The 17376-nt window shown below is 40.6% G+C and overlaps 1 protein-coding gene across 1 annotated transcript in view; it reads right to left on the minus strand.

The window, feature by feature from the left end:
* Positions 1-17376, minus strand: part of si:cabz01090165.1 (uncharacterized protein LOC100333421 homolog) — a 302244-nt gene that overhangs the window by 105067 nt on the left and 179801 nt on the right. Inside the window, exon 4 of the mRNA XM_041809037.1 lies at positions 3021-3294. Coding sequence (XP_041664971.1) covers positions 3021-3284 — 264 coding nt within the window. The 5' untranslated portion in view covers positions 3285-3294. The remainder of the gene's footprint in view (positions 1-3020; positions 3295-17376) is intronic.

The following is a 17376-nucleotide window of genomic DNA, read 5'->3' on the forward strand; positions in this document are numbered from 1 at the left end:
TCTGGAAAAGGTCGTTCAACCCACGCACATTCGTGAAACTATTTTGGAAAATCACGGTGATCACCGGGAACATCTGTGCCACTCTGAAACGCTCGTCTCCCAATGATTAAAAGCTCATTTCCCACGTTGCCTTGTGTGAGCAAACATCATCTGTGCTGTTGTGATCACACAGGAGAGGAAACGTATTCATCAAACACTGAAGAAGTGTCACGCTGGGATGAGCGTCTCAGTTTGGCTTTAAATGTCATGATGTTGGGGTTTTACTATTCATGATGTGAGTGTTAAAGCCTCGCCACTTCCTTTCACGCTTACAGCGGGCTAATTGGTGACGGTGTCATCGATGCAACCACAGTGAATGTGGTGTTTAGGAAAGAGCAGATAGGGACCCTCTAGGCCAACTGAGAGCATCTAAGTATTTTGAAAAATAGTATTTTAAAACTTTTATTTTGTAATTTCATAATTTAACAATCTGCATCTAAACATATGAGAAAATACTCCCTTTTATACTGAATCTTTTCAGACTGTGTCAGCATGTAAAGAGTTAAATGACAGAGTTGTGCTTTTCTCCCTATCATATATTTTCATTTCTGCTGTTGTCAGACGGAATAATCTTCCAGCTCTGTGATTGGTGTACGCGCTACAGAATTCAGACAGCCTGGGTATGTCTAGGACATTTTCAAATGACTGTAAATCTGACCAATCACAGCGCCTGGGCTGTCTTATTTTAACTTTGTGACAACTTTTACCCACTCCGCTGTAGGGCACACAAATCAAAAGCATTTCCTGAGTTAACTAAAAAAATAAGCTTGCTTCCTTGTTTCATGGAAGCTTTAAGTTACATTTCCAGAGGAGGACAAACAGTGACTTTACAATAATGCTCATTTCTGGGTTAGCTTTCAGTGAAAAGATGACTCAACAAGCTTTGCACACCTGGATTGGTGGACAGCAATTTTTCAGTCTCTCCAGAAATATTCGATATGGTTTTAGTCATAACTCTGAACTTTCACAGAGTTGTCCCTAAGCAACTCCTGTGTTGTCTTGGCTGTGTGCTTTGGGTCATTGTCAGTGTGGAAGGTCAACCTTAGGTCCAGTCCAGTGTTAATTTTGTCAACAAAAGCTATGACTAAAACTATTTGTTGACAGCCTTTTTTCTATGACAAAAGGATAGAAATGACCAAAATGTGATGAAAACTGACTAACAGTAAGTTTAGTTTTTGTCAAGATGACTAAAACTAGACTAAAATTTAATCTAGTTTCCTGATATTTCTTCACTTAGGGTAAATCTGTAAAAAAAAACAACAAAACAAACAAAAACAAAAACAAAACAAAACAAAACAAACAAACAAAAAAAACAATAATCTGTATCTATTCTGCCTCTCAGCTGTGGAAAGCGGGAACCCCAGGTTTGGCAGAGTGCAGAGAACACACTACCATGATTTGGTACCAGATTTAGGGAGGAAAATAAATGCTTGGACTAAAGTAAAGACTAAAATGTGAGGACTTTTTATGGACTAAAACTAGACTAAAACTAAAAAGGATAGAAATGACTAAAATGTGACTAAAACTTAAAGACATTTCATTTAAAGACTGAAACTAAGACTAAAATAGCTGCCAAAATTAACACTGGCCCAGTTTGAGGTCCTGAGTCCTGCAGAGCATGTTTTCACTGAGGGTATCTCTGTACTTTGCTCCATTCAGCTTTCCCTCAACCCTGACTCTCAGTCTCTCAGTCCCTGCTGCTGAAAAACACCCCCACAGCATGATGCTGCCAACCCTATGCTTCACTGTTGGGATGGTACTGGGTCTGTTGTTTCTCAAAGTCAGAGAGTCCTTCAGGTGCTTTTATGCACATGGAGAGGCTTCCATCTAGCCACTCTGCCATGATTCCCCAGATCGTCAGAGGACTGCAGTGATGGTTGTCCTTCTAGAACTTTGTCCCATCTCTAAGCAGGATCTCTGGAGCTCAGTCAGAGGTACCATCAGGTTCTTGGTCACCCCTCTTACAAGAGCCATCTGGGTGACCAGATCTTGGAAGAACCCTTGTTGTACCGAACTTCTTGCATTTGAGAATGAATTAATTTGCAGCAAGCAATTTCTTCATAGCCTTCCTCAGATCTGCTTCTTACAACAATCCTGTCTCTGAGCTCTGCAGGCAGTTCCTTTAACCTCATGGCTTGGTTGTTGCCCAAAAATGTCAGATGTAGAGAGGCATGTGTCCTTCCAAGTCATGGAAAAAAGCAGGCAAGCCCTCTACTCTCTAGATTCTCTGTGTGTAAGATATGTGTCTAAGGCGTTAACATGCAAACCAAAATGTAAAAAGTCAAGCCGTGTTGAAGCCATCTCATTTGCCCAAAAATGGGCTATGGTTAGAAAACACCTAGTGAAAAATTCACACAGTGAAACTCTGGTATGGTCATGCTGTAGGAAAAACATGGTTACAGCTTACAGACTGTGGGAACGATTGTAAAATTCTCTTAATCAGACTTGGTTCTCCCACAGTAAATGTAAGGCTGACACAGATGATGGATTCACTCTCACTGGTGGTCAAAGCTCCTTCATTTTTCCTTGAAACTTGATGTTTCTGATCAGTTCAGGCCTCGGCTTCTTTTAGTTTCATGGCCTAAAGCATAATTGATGTGTTTATTTGATAAAAGCCTAAACTGTCCGTGAAATATCTGTTAAAATGAATTAAGTCTGTCAGCCAGTTGGTTCAGGGTCGTGATTCATCTGTGACTGACTGATTTTCTTTGTTATGACTGGTTTGTTGAAATGCAAGTGCAAGTCACGATGATGACGCTGAGTCATGAATGCAGAAGGCCAAGTTTTGTAAGAGCTCAGCTAAGCACCATAATCACAGTTATGAATAGATGAACACCATTTAGCTTCTGTTATGTTTTATGTAAGTGATCTGGGGCTTCAGTCAAACAAGTTAAAACCAGATTGATTGTTTCTGGGAACCACAGAAGAATAAAATCAAAGGTCAACTACAGAGTATTCAGGTTAAAGTCATAATGACTGACCAGGCTGGACATGTTGGCGAAGTCGCGGTGCCTCAGTGTTGTGATGAAGTTGTCCATCAGCCGCAGCTCGGCCGTCTGCCGGTCGATGTTGGGTGGGACGAAGAGGAGGCCCGTCTTGGCGCACAGCACCGTGTAGGACGGCAGCAGGTTCTGGCAGGTGCATCGCTTCGGGCACAGCATGGAGGAGGAGCAGGAGGGGAGGGAGGACAGGAGAACGAAGAGGAGGAGGAGGAGAGGGCAGAGCAGCGAGGAGGCGACGTCCATGGCTTCACTTCTGCTGCAACACAGAAAAAAGAGACATCACAGCTAAGTTAAAGAAGTATGTGGATGAATTCACAAACTTCCCACAGAGCTATCTTTAAGCATCTTTAAAACTTTTAACTCTTTACCAAAGTTTATATCTTAAAGGCAAGATAGAGCTTCAGCCCTCATAATGCACTGTTCCAAGTCACCAGGCTCCACTTACAAAAACGATGATTCTACTTGTACAATGAGATGCTCTTGATTTCCTAATCTAACCAGTGTCCTCTCAATTAAGGCATTAACCACCATGTAAGCCCTGTCATAAAAGCCACCCCAGACTGTTTTCACAGTGGAGTGAATGTGTCTCAGTGATTGTAGTATACAGACACCCATGTCTGGAAGATCCAGTCACTGGTTCATCAGTGTTCAGTATTCCTGGCTACCATTACACCATGAAGACAAAAGATCACTCCAAGGAACTCAGAGAAAAGGTTATTAAGAAGTCTAAGTCAGAGGATGGATGCAAAAACATTTCCAAGGCTCTGAACATCCCCCAGAGTTCCGGTAAATCCATCATCACAAAATGGAATGAATATGGCTCATGTGTGAATCTGCCTAGATCAGGCCGTCCTCACAAACTGAGTGAGCGTGCAAGAAGGAGACTAATGAGAGAGGCCACCAAGACACCTATGACTACTCTGAGGGAGTTCCAAATTTCAGCAGCTGAGATGGGAGAGACTCTGCAGACAACATCTGTTAGCCGGGTTCTTCACCAGTCAAAGCTTTATGGAAGAGTGGCAAAGAGAAAGCCACTGTTGAAGAGAACTCAGATTACATTTGGACTAGAGTCCACCAAAAGGCATGTGGGAGACTCCATGGTCAAGTGGAAGAAACTTATCTGTCCTTTCTGGCCATCAGACAAGATATTACCTTGGCAGACCACAAAAAACTGCACATCACCAAAAAACACACTATGCCTACTGTAAAGCACGGTGGTGGCACCATCATGCTGTGGGGATGCTTCTTGGCAGTTGGCACTAGAAGGCTTGTAAAGGTAGAGGGTAAAATGTATGGAGCAAAATGTAGGAGAAACCATGGAGCATAATCTTATTCAGTCTGCAAGAGAGTGACAATGTGGGAGAAGATTTATTTTTCACCAAGACAATGACCTGAAGCGTACAGAGAAAGCTACACAGAAATGGTTTAAAGACAACAAGGTGAATTTTCTGGAGTAGCCAAGTCAAAGCCAACAGAGAAATTGTGTCTCAACTTAAAACCTGACAGTTTGCATGGTCTTGCAAATAAGAATTGAGTGAAATTGCAGTGTCCAGATGTGTGAGCCTTACTGAGACTTACTGTTCATCTATTCTGCCCAGAACAGCTTTCAGAGCAGTTCTTTGCTCTTCTCTTAATAAAGAAATGTTGTCTAGGTTTAAAAAAAACTGTCACTATTCTATGTATGAGCTGATCATCACACCAGCTGCAGGAGCTGTCATCAGAGTTCAGTACAACTAAACCGTGCCCCTTGCTATTGCCTCCTTCTCTTCTTATGACGCCGGTTGGTCCCTCTGTCCTCAGATCTGGCACCATCATTTCAGACTGGAGCTTTGCAAGATGGATCAGCCTGATAACAGACATGAAATCAGGCCAGTCCATCAGCTCTGCAAGGTTAAGCCAAAGTGGCCCTGTTGTCCTTTAATTTTTCTCTATCTGACCCTCAGTGAAAGAAAATTAAAGGGAAAGTAAAGTCCCTTTAAAATGCCATAGAGGCTAAAAAAAGACTCCAGCGCCTGTGAAGATTTGCAAAGATAGTCATCTCCCCCCGCTAACACTGCTGTGTGACTAAAAACAAAGATTATTCCTCACAGTGACACAGCATGATGTAACAGCTGCAGAAAATGTGAACTTACAGTGAATGCTGCTTCTGTTTTTACGCTTTAGCACACTTTATGCAGCTTTCAGACACAAATCATTCCTTTATGCTTTCTGGGACATTTTTACACCAAAATAAAAACTGCTTCATGACAGGAGAGCAGAGCAGAGGATGGCATTTGCAGAGACAGCAGGGAGGGTGAATTCAAGTTTGTTTGGTGAGGCTTGTGTGTTATTTTCTGCTGACTCAGTCATCCTGTTAACATAAACAGTGGTTAGATCATCAATAACGCTCACAGCGCTGCCATGATTACAAACTGAAAGGAACATTAGAGAACACAAATTATTCTCCATGTGGGTTGTCCGTCTCACTTCATAAATTCCATCGACGTTTCTGTGCATGAAAATGAGAGTAAACCTGCTTCTGCAGCCAAGGCAATAAAGGGATACATTTACATTGATATTGATTTCTCTCCATTCAGGAGCGCTTGATAAATTCAAACAAGGTGAAAAATAAAACACACAGAGCCGCACATGGCATATGCAGAAAGGATGGCACAGAAACACACTCATTTAAGCGTGCACGCCCCATCACATGCACACACTTTCTAAAAAAGTTCCTCTGAGTTAGATACCGAGTGACTGGAGGAAGGTCGATTGCAAATAACAGCGGAAAAACAGTCACGCTCTTTTATTTACGGTGCTGAAATATTCAAACTGTGCCTCATCTGCTGCGCGGAAAAACACAACGGGAAGTCTGCACATGTCCTCAGAAGCGGGCGGAGGGCAGCATACGAGCTAAATGTGAGGGAGTAATGGCAGAGATGGAAGCGAATAGGAAAAATTCAGTGGAAATGATGGGAACTCCAGCTGAGACTGCACTCAGATGTCAATGGCTAAATGAGGAGTTTGCACATGACGGGAATACTGGCACAGGAAACAGCAGCTGGAATCCACAAGTCTGCCAATTACAGGAGAATATTTCAAACCAGAGATCTTCAGTCAGACTGAAAGTGAATCAAATGTTTCACAATACAAAAATAAAACATCTCTATGAAACTCTCAGTCTTCTTGACCTTTGTCTGAGAGTCTGTCTCTGCAGATTTGTGGTCTCTGGGGGAAAAACTCCAAATAAAGGTCAGAAAATGCACAAAAATGAAGAACAGTCTGTAAATGTGAGAAGCTGCATTTCTTGATTTGAGCATAAATCAACCTTAATGAGACAATGTAAGAGCTTGACTACTGTTTTGTTCTGATAAATAGTGGCTATAAAACTGAGCTTTTTACAGCTGCTGTGTAGTTTAAGTGTCAAACTGTGTCAAAAACTTGGACTTGTGATTGTCTACTTTTGGTGAGCTGCATCGCTTCTAACTTCCTAGAAACATCCTTAACCAAAAAGACAGACCCACACTGTTACAACAGGCAGTAAAGACTGCACAGGAGTAAGCACATTTATGATTGCCTGTATAAAAGTATTCAACCTGATGGATGTTTTACACTTATATTGATTTTATAAATCAATCACGGTCAATATATTTTGACTTTTTGGTAAAGAAATATAAAAAAAACCCTGTTTAACGTCAAAGTGAAATCATCTGTGTCTGGAAGGTCCAGTCACTGGTTCATCAGTATTCCTGGCTACCATTACGCCATGAAGACAAAAGAACACTCCAAGCAACTCAGAGAAAAGGTCATTGAAAAGTGTAAGTCAGAGGATGGATACAAAAACATTTCCAAGGCTCTGAGCATCCCCTGGAGCAGTGGTTCCCAAACTTTTACTATCAGGCCCCCCTTTGGCAGATGAAAATATTTTCAAGCCCCCCCCCCCCCCCCGACCTGTCACCATATGTATCCACATAAAAATATATACATTTATGACAAATACACCGTTTTTTACAATTTTTGCAAAAAAAAAAAAATTTTTTTTTTTTTTTTTTTTTTTTTTAGAATTTACCACCACATCAAATCTAAAAATTTTGAGTTTTAAAGATTTGACTCTCTGAAGATGGACAATTCCCTGAAAAAAAAACTAAATGAACAGCTTTAATATTTATACATCCAGTCCTGCAATAATTTCAGTGACAACTGTGGGCTTATTTGGTACTTCAGATCTTTTTGCGTCTTGGATGCAGCTCTGAGACTGGCACTCTCAGTTCTTTTTCAATGTCCAGCTATGATTTGATCTTTTTATTGTAGAGGTAACTGCCTTCTGCAACCTCCCGTACACAGGTAGGCAATGCAAAAGAAAAAAAAAGTGTGGCTCTCATGTCTAGCTACTACTATTTCTTTTCCACTCCAATCGAAAATGCAGGCAATGTCTTGGACTTTAACTGCAATAATATCGTTGGATCTGTGGAGACTTCTATAAACGTTTCCTCTTCTACAGAAGTCATTAGCTGGTGCTGCTTAGCCTGGCCTTGCTGTGCCCCCCTGTTATAATCCTGCGCCCCCCCCGGGCAGGCCCATGGCCCTGTTTGGGAACCACTGCCCAAGAGTTCAGTTAAATCCATCATCACAAAATGGAAGGAATATGGCACATGGGTGAATCTGCCTAGATCAGGCTGTCCTCACAAACTGAGTGAGCGTGCAAGAAGGAGACTAGAGAGAGAGGCCACCAAGACACCTATGACTACTCTGAAGGAGTTCCAAGCTTCAGCAGCTGAGATGGGAGAGACTCTGCAGACAACAACTGTTGGCCCGGTTCTTCACCAGTCAAAGCTTTATGGGAGAGTGGCAAAGAGAAAGCCACTGTTGAAGAGAACTCAGATTACATTTGGACTAGAGGTCACCAAAAGGCATGTGGGAGACTCCATGGTCAAGTGGAAGAAAGTTCTTTGGCTATCGGACAAGACGCCAAACACTGCACATCACCATAAACACCTCTTCACTGTGAAGTGCAGCGGTGGCAGCATCATGCTGTGGTGATGCTTCTTGGCAGCCGGCCCTGGAAGGCTTGTAAGGTAGAAATTGAAATAAAGGCAGCAAAATATAAGAAAATCATGGAGGACAAACATATTGCTTAGGAGATTAGTTCTCCAACAAGACAATGACCTGAAGCATACAGAGAAAGCTACGCAGATCTGGTTTAAAGACAAGGTGAATGTTATTGAGTGGGCGAGTCAAAGCCCTGACCTCAATCCAACAGAAAATTCATAGCTGGACTTGAAAAGGGCTGTTCAGACCCAATCCCCATGCAATCTGGCAGAGCTTGAGCAGTTTTGCAAAGAAGAATGGAGTACAATTGTCCAGATATTTGAGGCAGATTGTGACCTATTCACATAGACTCAGAGCTGTGATTGCAGCCAAAGGAGACTCTACTAAATACTGACTTGAAGGAGGGTGAATATTTATGCAGTCACTTATTTTACATGTGCCTACCTCTATTACATAGAATCAGCTGTATAATTGAGCTCTGCAGTCATTCAGGGATTTGTAAAATGACAGATTGTGTTCAAGTAGCTTTGTGTAAAATCAGATAGTGTAAGTGCAAACAGATGATATTCAAGTCAACGCTGCATCAGCGTAACACTAATGTAATCCACCAGATTAACAGTCACATGACCAAAACTAAGTATTCTGGTAGCTTCTGATTGGTTGACTTTTATCGGAGCATCTTCTGAGTGTTTGCAGCAGACTTTCTGTGCAGTGTTCTGCAGCGTCTCGGAGGAACGCTGCTGCTGCTCCGAGAACAGATTTAATTTGTTTAGTCAGACCAGCGCAGCGTGAGAGAAATGCAAAGCAACTCTTTTTCAGACTACAAGCACTTCTCCAATCTGTGTCGCCCTCTCCCCTGTCCTTTTATCACTCTCTCCTCCACTAAAAGCTCTTCTCATTTCAATTGCATTGCTCCCTTTCTCCATCCCTCCTCTAATCTTTCTGCCTGAATCCTCCCATCGTCCCCATCTCTCTCACAATCTTCTCCCAAAATCTTTCATCTGTTTCTTGTCAGATCTCTCCTCTGATGCACAACACATCTCTCTTCTGAATCCTGCCCTGATCATTTTGTCCTTTGTTTGTTTCTGTTCCTTCATTTCTGTCCTCTTAGGATAATTTATCCCTCCGTCTCTCCACATAACCATCTTCTATATCTCCAGTCACTCATCTCTTTTTTTAAAATCTGATATTGTCTCTCATTTCCTGCTCATTCTGTATGCATGTGTGATATGTTCAATAATACATGACTGTAGGCACATGTGTAACCACACATGATCAGATGTCTGTTTAACAGAGAGGACACAGATGCAGTGACACGTCCTGCTTCCGTATATGAGAAGATAATGAAATGTGTGATTGAGCTGACATGTTAATTTACATACTGATTGAGTTGTATGACTCTCGGGTGAACACTGACTTCTGAACACACAAACAAGCACATCCCCATCTTTATTCATTTCAGACATGCATTATGAACAATAAATGTCAACAGAGAATTCATCTGACTCATTATTAACCTCTGGTCTACCTGCTTTTGGTCTGATGTGATTCACCATGAGAAGAAGACAAACTAGCATAGCACCAGGATTGCTTAAAGTCGAATATTTCAAGGTGTTTGACTTGAGCAATTGTGTTGGTTGACTATTGGAATGTGCTGAAAATGTTCCCCATGATTGTGGTTGTGTGAACTGAACCAGAGTGAGACAATGAAGGCTCTGACAAAATATTAGACTTTTACACAGAGTAAGATTATTTTAGAGGGTGCATTTTTGATTTTCATGAGCCGCAAGCTGTAATAATAAAATGTATTAGAATATTTCTGTTTTTGTGTGATAAATCTCAAATATATGGGAGTTTCATTGTTTGAATAATTGAAGAAATGAACTTTTTCATGATAATCTGGTACAGAGCCCTAAAGCATCTTAGCAGAGAGCAGCAGACTTTAAGCAGAGAACATTCATAGCTCCTAAGAAGGTTTTGAGCTGTAGATATCACAAAGTTTAACATGTAGATTTAAAACTTTCTTGTGTGGACTGAAGCACAGGTGCACATCAGGAACTCTGTATTTCTCTCAGTCCAGCATTAAGGTGCTCTGTAGTTTGGACCAAACTGATAGGCTGGGTGGGATCGCTATCGTATGAATTATTTTACTTTAGAGCGGTGTTATTCAACCCTGTTCAACCAAAGAGCCAAATTGTTGAAGATGCCTTTGCAAGAGCCACAATCTAAGTGGTGAAAAGTGGGTGAAAGTGGCAATAAAAATAAGTTGAAGCTGGTAAAATAAGTAAAAAAAAAAAGCTGCAAAAAAAGTAGCCAGAAAATGAGTGAACAGGGTAAATAGGCAGAAAATGGCAGCGACTGGGTGAAAAGTGACAAAAATGTGGAGAAAAAGTGACAGAAATGGGTGAGATGTGACCAAAAAAAATGGCTTGCAGGTGGCAATGATGGTAAAATATCAGCGAAAATGTGGAAAGAAAACAAGTGAAAAGTGACTAAAATTGGCAAAAGCAGCAAAAAGTGTGTGTGTGTGGGGGGGGGGTAAAAAATAACTAAACTGGCAAAAAGGTTGGGGAAATTGAGTGAGAAATAACTAAAATTGGCAAAAAGCAGCAAAAACATGGGGGAACATGATTGAAATCTAGCTAAAATTGGCAAAAAGCAGCAAAAAGGTGGGGGAAATTGAGTGAAAAATGCAAAAATTGGCAGAAAGCAGTGAAAAGGTGGGAAAAATGGGTGAAAAGTAACTAAAATGGGCAAAAAACAGCAAAAATCTGGGGGAAAGGAGTGAAAAGTGACTAAAATTTGCAAAAAGCAGCAAAAAGGTGGTGGAAAATGAGTGGAAAGTAATAAAATTTTGCATCAAGTAGCAAAAAGGCGGGGGAACAAGAGTAAAAATAACAAAAATTGACAAAAAGCAGCAAAAAGGTGGGAAAACAAGTGAATAATAACTAAACTTTGCAAAAAGGTGGTGGAAAATGGGAAAAGTGACATGTCATGGCAAGACGCACCTTAAATGGGCAAAAAGAGGCAAAAAAGGGAAAAGTGACCAAAATTGAAAAATAAGGGCAATGAAAATATACAAACAAAAAAATAAAAGGTTGACAATTAATTTTGACAATGAAAGTCTACTGTCTGGGAAACAAATTGCAATGGATATTTCTGAAGTCAAAGCTTCCCTTTTAAAGGTTTTTGGGGGAATTATATTTCAAATTTAGACATAAAAGAACCACAAATCCTCACTTAAGAGCCACATGTGGCTCTTGAGCCACATGTTGAGTAACACTGCTTTAGAGACTCAGAACAACTGAAGTAATCTGAAACTGACTGTAAATAGCGGAGTAATCTGCCTGTTCCAGAGCCATCTCTCATAGCTGACAGAAAGCTGCAGAAAGCATTAGTACAGAAATATATGATCTTAGAGTTACATATACAGAGATAAAAAAAAAAAAACCTTCAAGTGAGCTTTGATGCTCACTTAAAAAAACAAATTTCTCTACAAAAGTAGAAAAAAAATTTAAATTCATACAAAGCTGACATGAAACAAGCTGAGAATGATTATAGAGAGAAACTATGTCTCATTAACTCTGCCTGTCTTCGGCACTGTCAGTCAAACATTAATATTCACAATAACAAGCAGAAGCACAGTTGAATCATGTCAGCTCACATAAACAGCAGAAGAAACAGAAGAAAGAAATGAAAGGAGGAAAAGGAGCTTAGCAGTGAGGCATCAGGAGTTTCATTTTCCTTCCTGGTGGTGGGGATATTGTGCTATCTCTGCACAAACTGGCACACATGGAAAGACACTTGTGCATAAAGTGCATTTCACGCATACACAGAAACACACTCAAGGCTGAGGGAAAAGGAAGGCCTCGGTGTGACAGCGAGCTGCAATCAAATGGAAGAGAAACAGAGGCAGAGAGAAGCATGAGGACTGAAGGACACAAAGCAGGAAGGACCACTTCATATTTATCACTCTGTTAATATTCTGAGCTCATCTCTTCTTTGTCTAAATAAACTCCTCTGCTGCTCTGTTCCCCTGAACGATCCTGCTGCTGAAGTCTCTGCAGTACTTTCTATTATCCACCACGATGTTCCTCAATTATCCATCAACTATTCCCTGGAATGGTTAAACAAAGCTGTTTACACATTTAGTCATGGTCCTGGGCCAATCATTTCAAATCTGTTTACATGCAAATTAGAGCTATGTCTAGTCCACTGGTCTAAAGTAAAGAAAACACGGCACAGAGCCCAAAATAGGCCCCATGTATAGAAGTCTGGATCACAGTAGCAGTGAGAAAATGATGTGAAGTCGGTCTGCAAAATATGGCCAATGTTCGCAGTGCTAGCACCACTGGGCTTACCGCAGTGGTTTTGGCCTGGAACTCTCCCATGATGCCATTTTTGCTCAGTTTCTTTCTTATTGTTGAATCATGACCTCTGACCTTAACTGGTAAATGGACTTGAGCTTGTATAGTGCTTTTCTAGTTATCTGACTACTCAAAGTGCTTTTACACTGAAGGTCATGCCCACCCATTCCCACCCATTCACTCACACATGCATTCACTGATGGCAGAGACATGGCCATCAGTATTAGCTAATCTATTTCATACACACCACTGGCGCAGCAGTGGGACCAAACTGGAGTAAAGTGTCTTGCCCAAGGACATACCAACACGTGACTGGGGATCGAACCCTCAAATCTTCTGATTACAAGACAACTGACTCTATCTACTAAGCCAGTCGCCCCAAACTGAGTCAAGTGAGGCCTTCAGGTCTTTAGATGTTGTTCTGGGTTCTTTGGGGACCTCCTGGATGAGTTGTCAATGTGCTCTTGGAGTGATTTTAGTAGACTGGCCACTCCCAGGAAGTTACACCACTGGTCCAAATTTTCCCCATTTGTTGATAATGGCTCTTACTGTTGTTAGCTGGAGCCCTAGAGCCTTAGAAATGGCTTTTTAAACCTTTGTAGACTGAAAGATATCAGTGGCATTGTTTCTCGTCTCTAGATGGCGCCATGATGTGTTGCTTTTTGAGATCTTTTAGATTTAGATGCTTTTTTCCTCAATAAATTAGATCATCATTTAAAAACGACATTTTCTACACTACTCTGGCTATTTTTGTTAAATCTTAAAATCTGCTTAATGATCTGAAACATTTAAATGTGACAAAATGAAAAAAGAAAGGGCAAAATATTTTTCACAGCACTGTAGCTTCAAGCCTTTAAATGTTGAATCATGGGGGTGTAACCCTTTATGACCTACCATAGAAGAAGTCCGCCAGAGCATATCTTTACATTTTTACATGCTGTAGTGCCATTTTTGAAGTATTTGAATTGGCTATACATCGATACAACCCTTATAACCCACATTTTAATAATATGTATGTGCAGTGACGGCTGGTCAGTCGGGGGTGCTAGGGCGCCGCCCCCCCCCCGACTCACCACAAAGAGAGGACATTGAATAATTTTTAAAACATTTTCTTTAAATATCAATAAATTTATATGAATATAGATAAACTCCATAATGCACTGTATAAAGATGATTTATTAAGAGATTTAAATCTATAATGTGCAACAAATCAGTAGATCACAAACGTTCTAAGCGTTTGCCTTTGCTTCCTGTTCACTCATTTCCTCCCTGGGGCGCAGGGCTCCTGCGCCCAGAGCCTTCCGTTCTAAGGCTGAGCGTGCGCATTTGCTGCTCTTCAATACAAGAAATAGGAGCTCTCTGGGTGCAACATGACTGCGCCCTGTAGGGATTACCACTAACCACTTGCAAAATACCAACAGGTGGCAGCAGAGAGAGATACGCTTCATAATTTGAGACACACAGAGGAAGTCATGCACCGTCGGGGTAAATACTGGCTTTCTGCCAGAAATTGCGCCTGAGGTCGTTGTTTAGCTCATCAAGAGATGCTAGGAAGACAGCAAAATGCAACAAGAAAACTCAGTTGAGTGTTTAAGAATAACGCGTTTTGAGAAGACACCGGAGGAGAAACTTAGAATTAAAGAGCTTGGACCTGACCGGCCAGATATCAGGATGAAGCAACAAAGCTGTGGCTAATATTAAGAAGTAAGTAAATTAATCAATAAATAAAAGTTTCGTGTGTTTAAGCATTTTTGCTGCATTCAGGCTTGGTATATATATATATTTTTATTCAACCAGTCACTATTGAAGCAGTGACTACTTGCACCTTATGCCTGTTGTAAAAGTTTCTGTTTAAAATAAACATTCAGTTAGCACTTTAACATGAAACTGTCATATATTGAGTTGATAATGTGTGATAAGTTAAAAATTTAAGTTGACTGCGATAAGAGTTAGCTACTTGTGGCTACTGATTACCTTTATTATAACCCTCTTATTTTAATATTTGTTTACCTACCAAACAAATGCAGATGTAAAAAAGGCATATTAATATAACTTAAGTCTTGGTGTAGTAACATCTTTTGATGTACCTCACATACATAACATATCAAACTGGGATTTTGTTGTAGCCCCCCTGAAGAAAAATGCACCAGCTGCCACTGTGTATGTGGTAAGTCCATAGTATCAAATTAAATTGCTCAAAAGTGCAAAAGACCACAAGAAAAATAAAAAGTTTTGTTTTTTTTTTTTACACATTTTTCTAAATACAGAGATGTCATAGCTGTATCCCTCAAAATTGTGATTGTAAAAAATTTACACAAGATCATTTCAAACCACAAAAAATGTATTTCAAGTATGGTCATAACGTTTTTGAAATACACTCATCTTTGTGAATCGTGGCAAAAACGAAAATAAAATGAAATTGTGCTTAATTTGCAAAAAAGACAGCATCTTTCGAAGAAATAAACCGTTCACTGTAGTGCATTCAAATCTATAAGTGTGCCAGACACTTTTGAGCATGGGACTCGTGACCTGCAAGAAAACAACAAGATTATAGCCCGAATTATATTATATTATATTATATTGTTTTTTGATGTGTGTGCTTTATACTATATTTTTGCAAAAGAAGGAAGGATATTTCTAGAAGGAAACAGCTCTCTGGAACACACTGAATGTGTGATATGTTAGTGTTACTTCTCCAGTTTTATATGCAAAAAGAATTGCTCTATCACATTTGGTTACAATTCTACCCACAGTTGAAAATAGATATGCATAATGGGAGCGCCAGCGGTCCTGTAAGTTTTAAAGGGTCAACCCTATCATCAGCAGGGTTGTAGTTAAATTCTACAATCATGTTTCATTCCTTCACTTCTCTTCACTCTCTCTTTGACTGAAGACTGAAGCAACCGGCTTAAATGTGGGTATGATTCATTTATATTAGTTAGAAAGTAAATTGTTTTCTTTGTGAACTTGTGCACATAGATCTAGCTTATCTTTAGCTTCACCTCATAGCGGATCTTTGGTTACTAAAGCTTAGAGAACACTGGTTTAGACAGAGGGTTTGACAATGACTGTGAACCTGGATGACAAATATCAGATGTTTAGTTTCACCGACAAGTAATTCTGTTGCTGACCACCAAGGAACCAGGTATTATCATTTAGCAGGCAAATCTCATATTTGCCTAGCAGTGTTGGAAATTTACTTTCTCACCTACCTCCTACTGTGGCTGGTGGATTCAAAACCGTGTGCATGATTCCTACAGTCTCCTACTGGAATTCATCTTTGATTTAAGATTATCCAAACATAGATGTTTCAGTGAGCTTGAAAGTCTGCTCAGTTCTGATTATAAAATTTGTCGAAATAAACAGAGAACTTCCACAAAATGCTTCTGTTATGTTGCTTTTGTTGACCTGCCCCAGTAGTTGGTAAGTCCACCAGACACTGCTTAAAACACCTGCATTTGGCTGCTGGTGGGAGCTAATTTCCCACCCTGATCCCTAGTATGATTGTAATTCTTGACCATGAAGACATGGGGTAAGAAATCAGCTTCTCTCTGTTTCCATGGCTGGCTGAGGGGAAAGGATAAGCACTCAGTGAAGAAGTTAAACTCTAAATATCGGCCCCCACAAGTCAACTTTGCAGATCAACAGGTAGCAAAAAGGCAGCAGTTTGCCCGGGCCATCAGGTGGGAGTCCCCCTTCAGACCCTATGATCTTTAACTTTATCATTGCACTAAGTGCCCTACTATGAAACAAGGAAATGTAACTGTTACTCATCACAAGGAATATTGCAACAACATGCAGCAGCTTTGCTGCAAATCTCCAACAAGATGCTTAAGACAGCAGGAGAGAAAGTCTCGTCATGTCTGTCTATCTGCCTCTCTGGCTTACTCTGCATCCCAGCCACAGCTTCCTGCTTGTGCTGCTCCTCAAAATTGAATCCATTCCCTAATAGCTGTCATCCACAGGGCAGATTACATGTATTGATGTCAGAGCTGCAGGTTTCTGAATAGAGGTCATTGACATTAATGCACACTGCATGTTTCCATTCACAGCAGTGACGTGGTGTCAGGCCTGCAGACAGAGAGCTGATAAAACCTCAGCTTCCACATCACAATAGAGAAGGATGGATGTACTGTAATGACTATGTTAATCTACTATTGTATGTCTGAACCCCATTAGTGTCTGCCAACGAGGTCACATGCCTCCCAGACATGACACTAGGCATGGACGAGAACATGGAGAAGACTTCTGCATACAGGCTAGAAGAACAAAGAAAAGTTAGAGGACGAAGATTAAAGTGAACTATAAACAGAAAGAGGAGTGGGTGGGAGAAGGTGAGGAAGGTGTCTGTGTATTTGCTGTGTATATGTTATATAAGACGTCTTTTATGTTGGTGTTTTACCTCTCTATAGGCTCCTGTCTCGGAAATGAAAAGTAACTTCTCACAGATCCATCCTCACATAAAAGTCAAATATATTCAAGACTTCTTTCTTAAACAAATGGGCAAAATAACAGGGACACATGAAATCAAAGGAGCGGGCAATATTTCTATTTAAAGACAACTTTTTTAACAGTGTTCATGCTTTTTGCCTGCAGAATGTAATCGCCGTTTGTTGTGACCAGGGTCGCTGATGTGAAGCTCTAAAATAAAACTAGAGATTGTCACCTACTGCTCTTCTCTCCCTCTGCTTCACTCATCCTGACTCTCTCTCCCTCTCTCTCTGCACGCATGCCCTCAGCACACCACTACAGTTAGAGCAGAAGTGTCACAGTAATCATAGATCACAGTAGGGAACAAACTCTGTCTGACTGTCTCAAAACAGCTTGGGGAAAGCTGATTAATGACATTATTTAATCATGATTGTTGGTGCTAATATAAGATGGTGATTTAAAAAGAGGATATCCCTTTAATGCATCATACTTGTGTATGAAGAAGCCCT

This window comes from Cheilinus undulatus, linkage group 2, assembly GCF_018320785.1.
Source record: "Cheilinus undulatus linkage group 2, ASM1832078v1, whole genome shotgun sequence".
Lineage (NCBI taxonomy): Eukaryota > Metazoa > Chordata > Actinopteri > Labriformes > Labridae > Cheilinus > Cheilinus undulatus.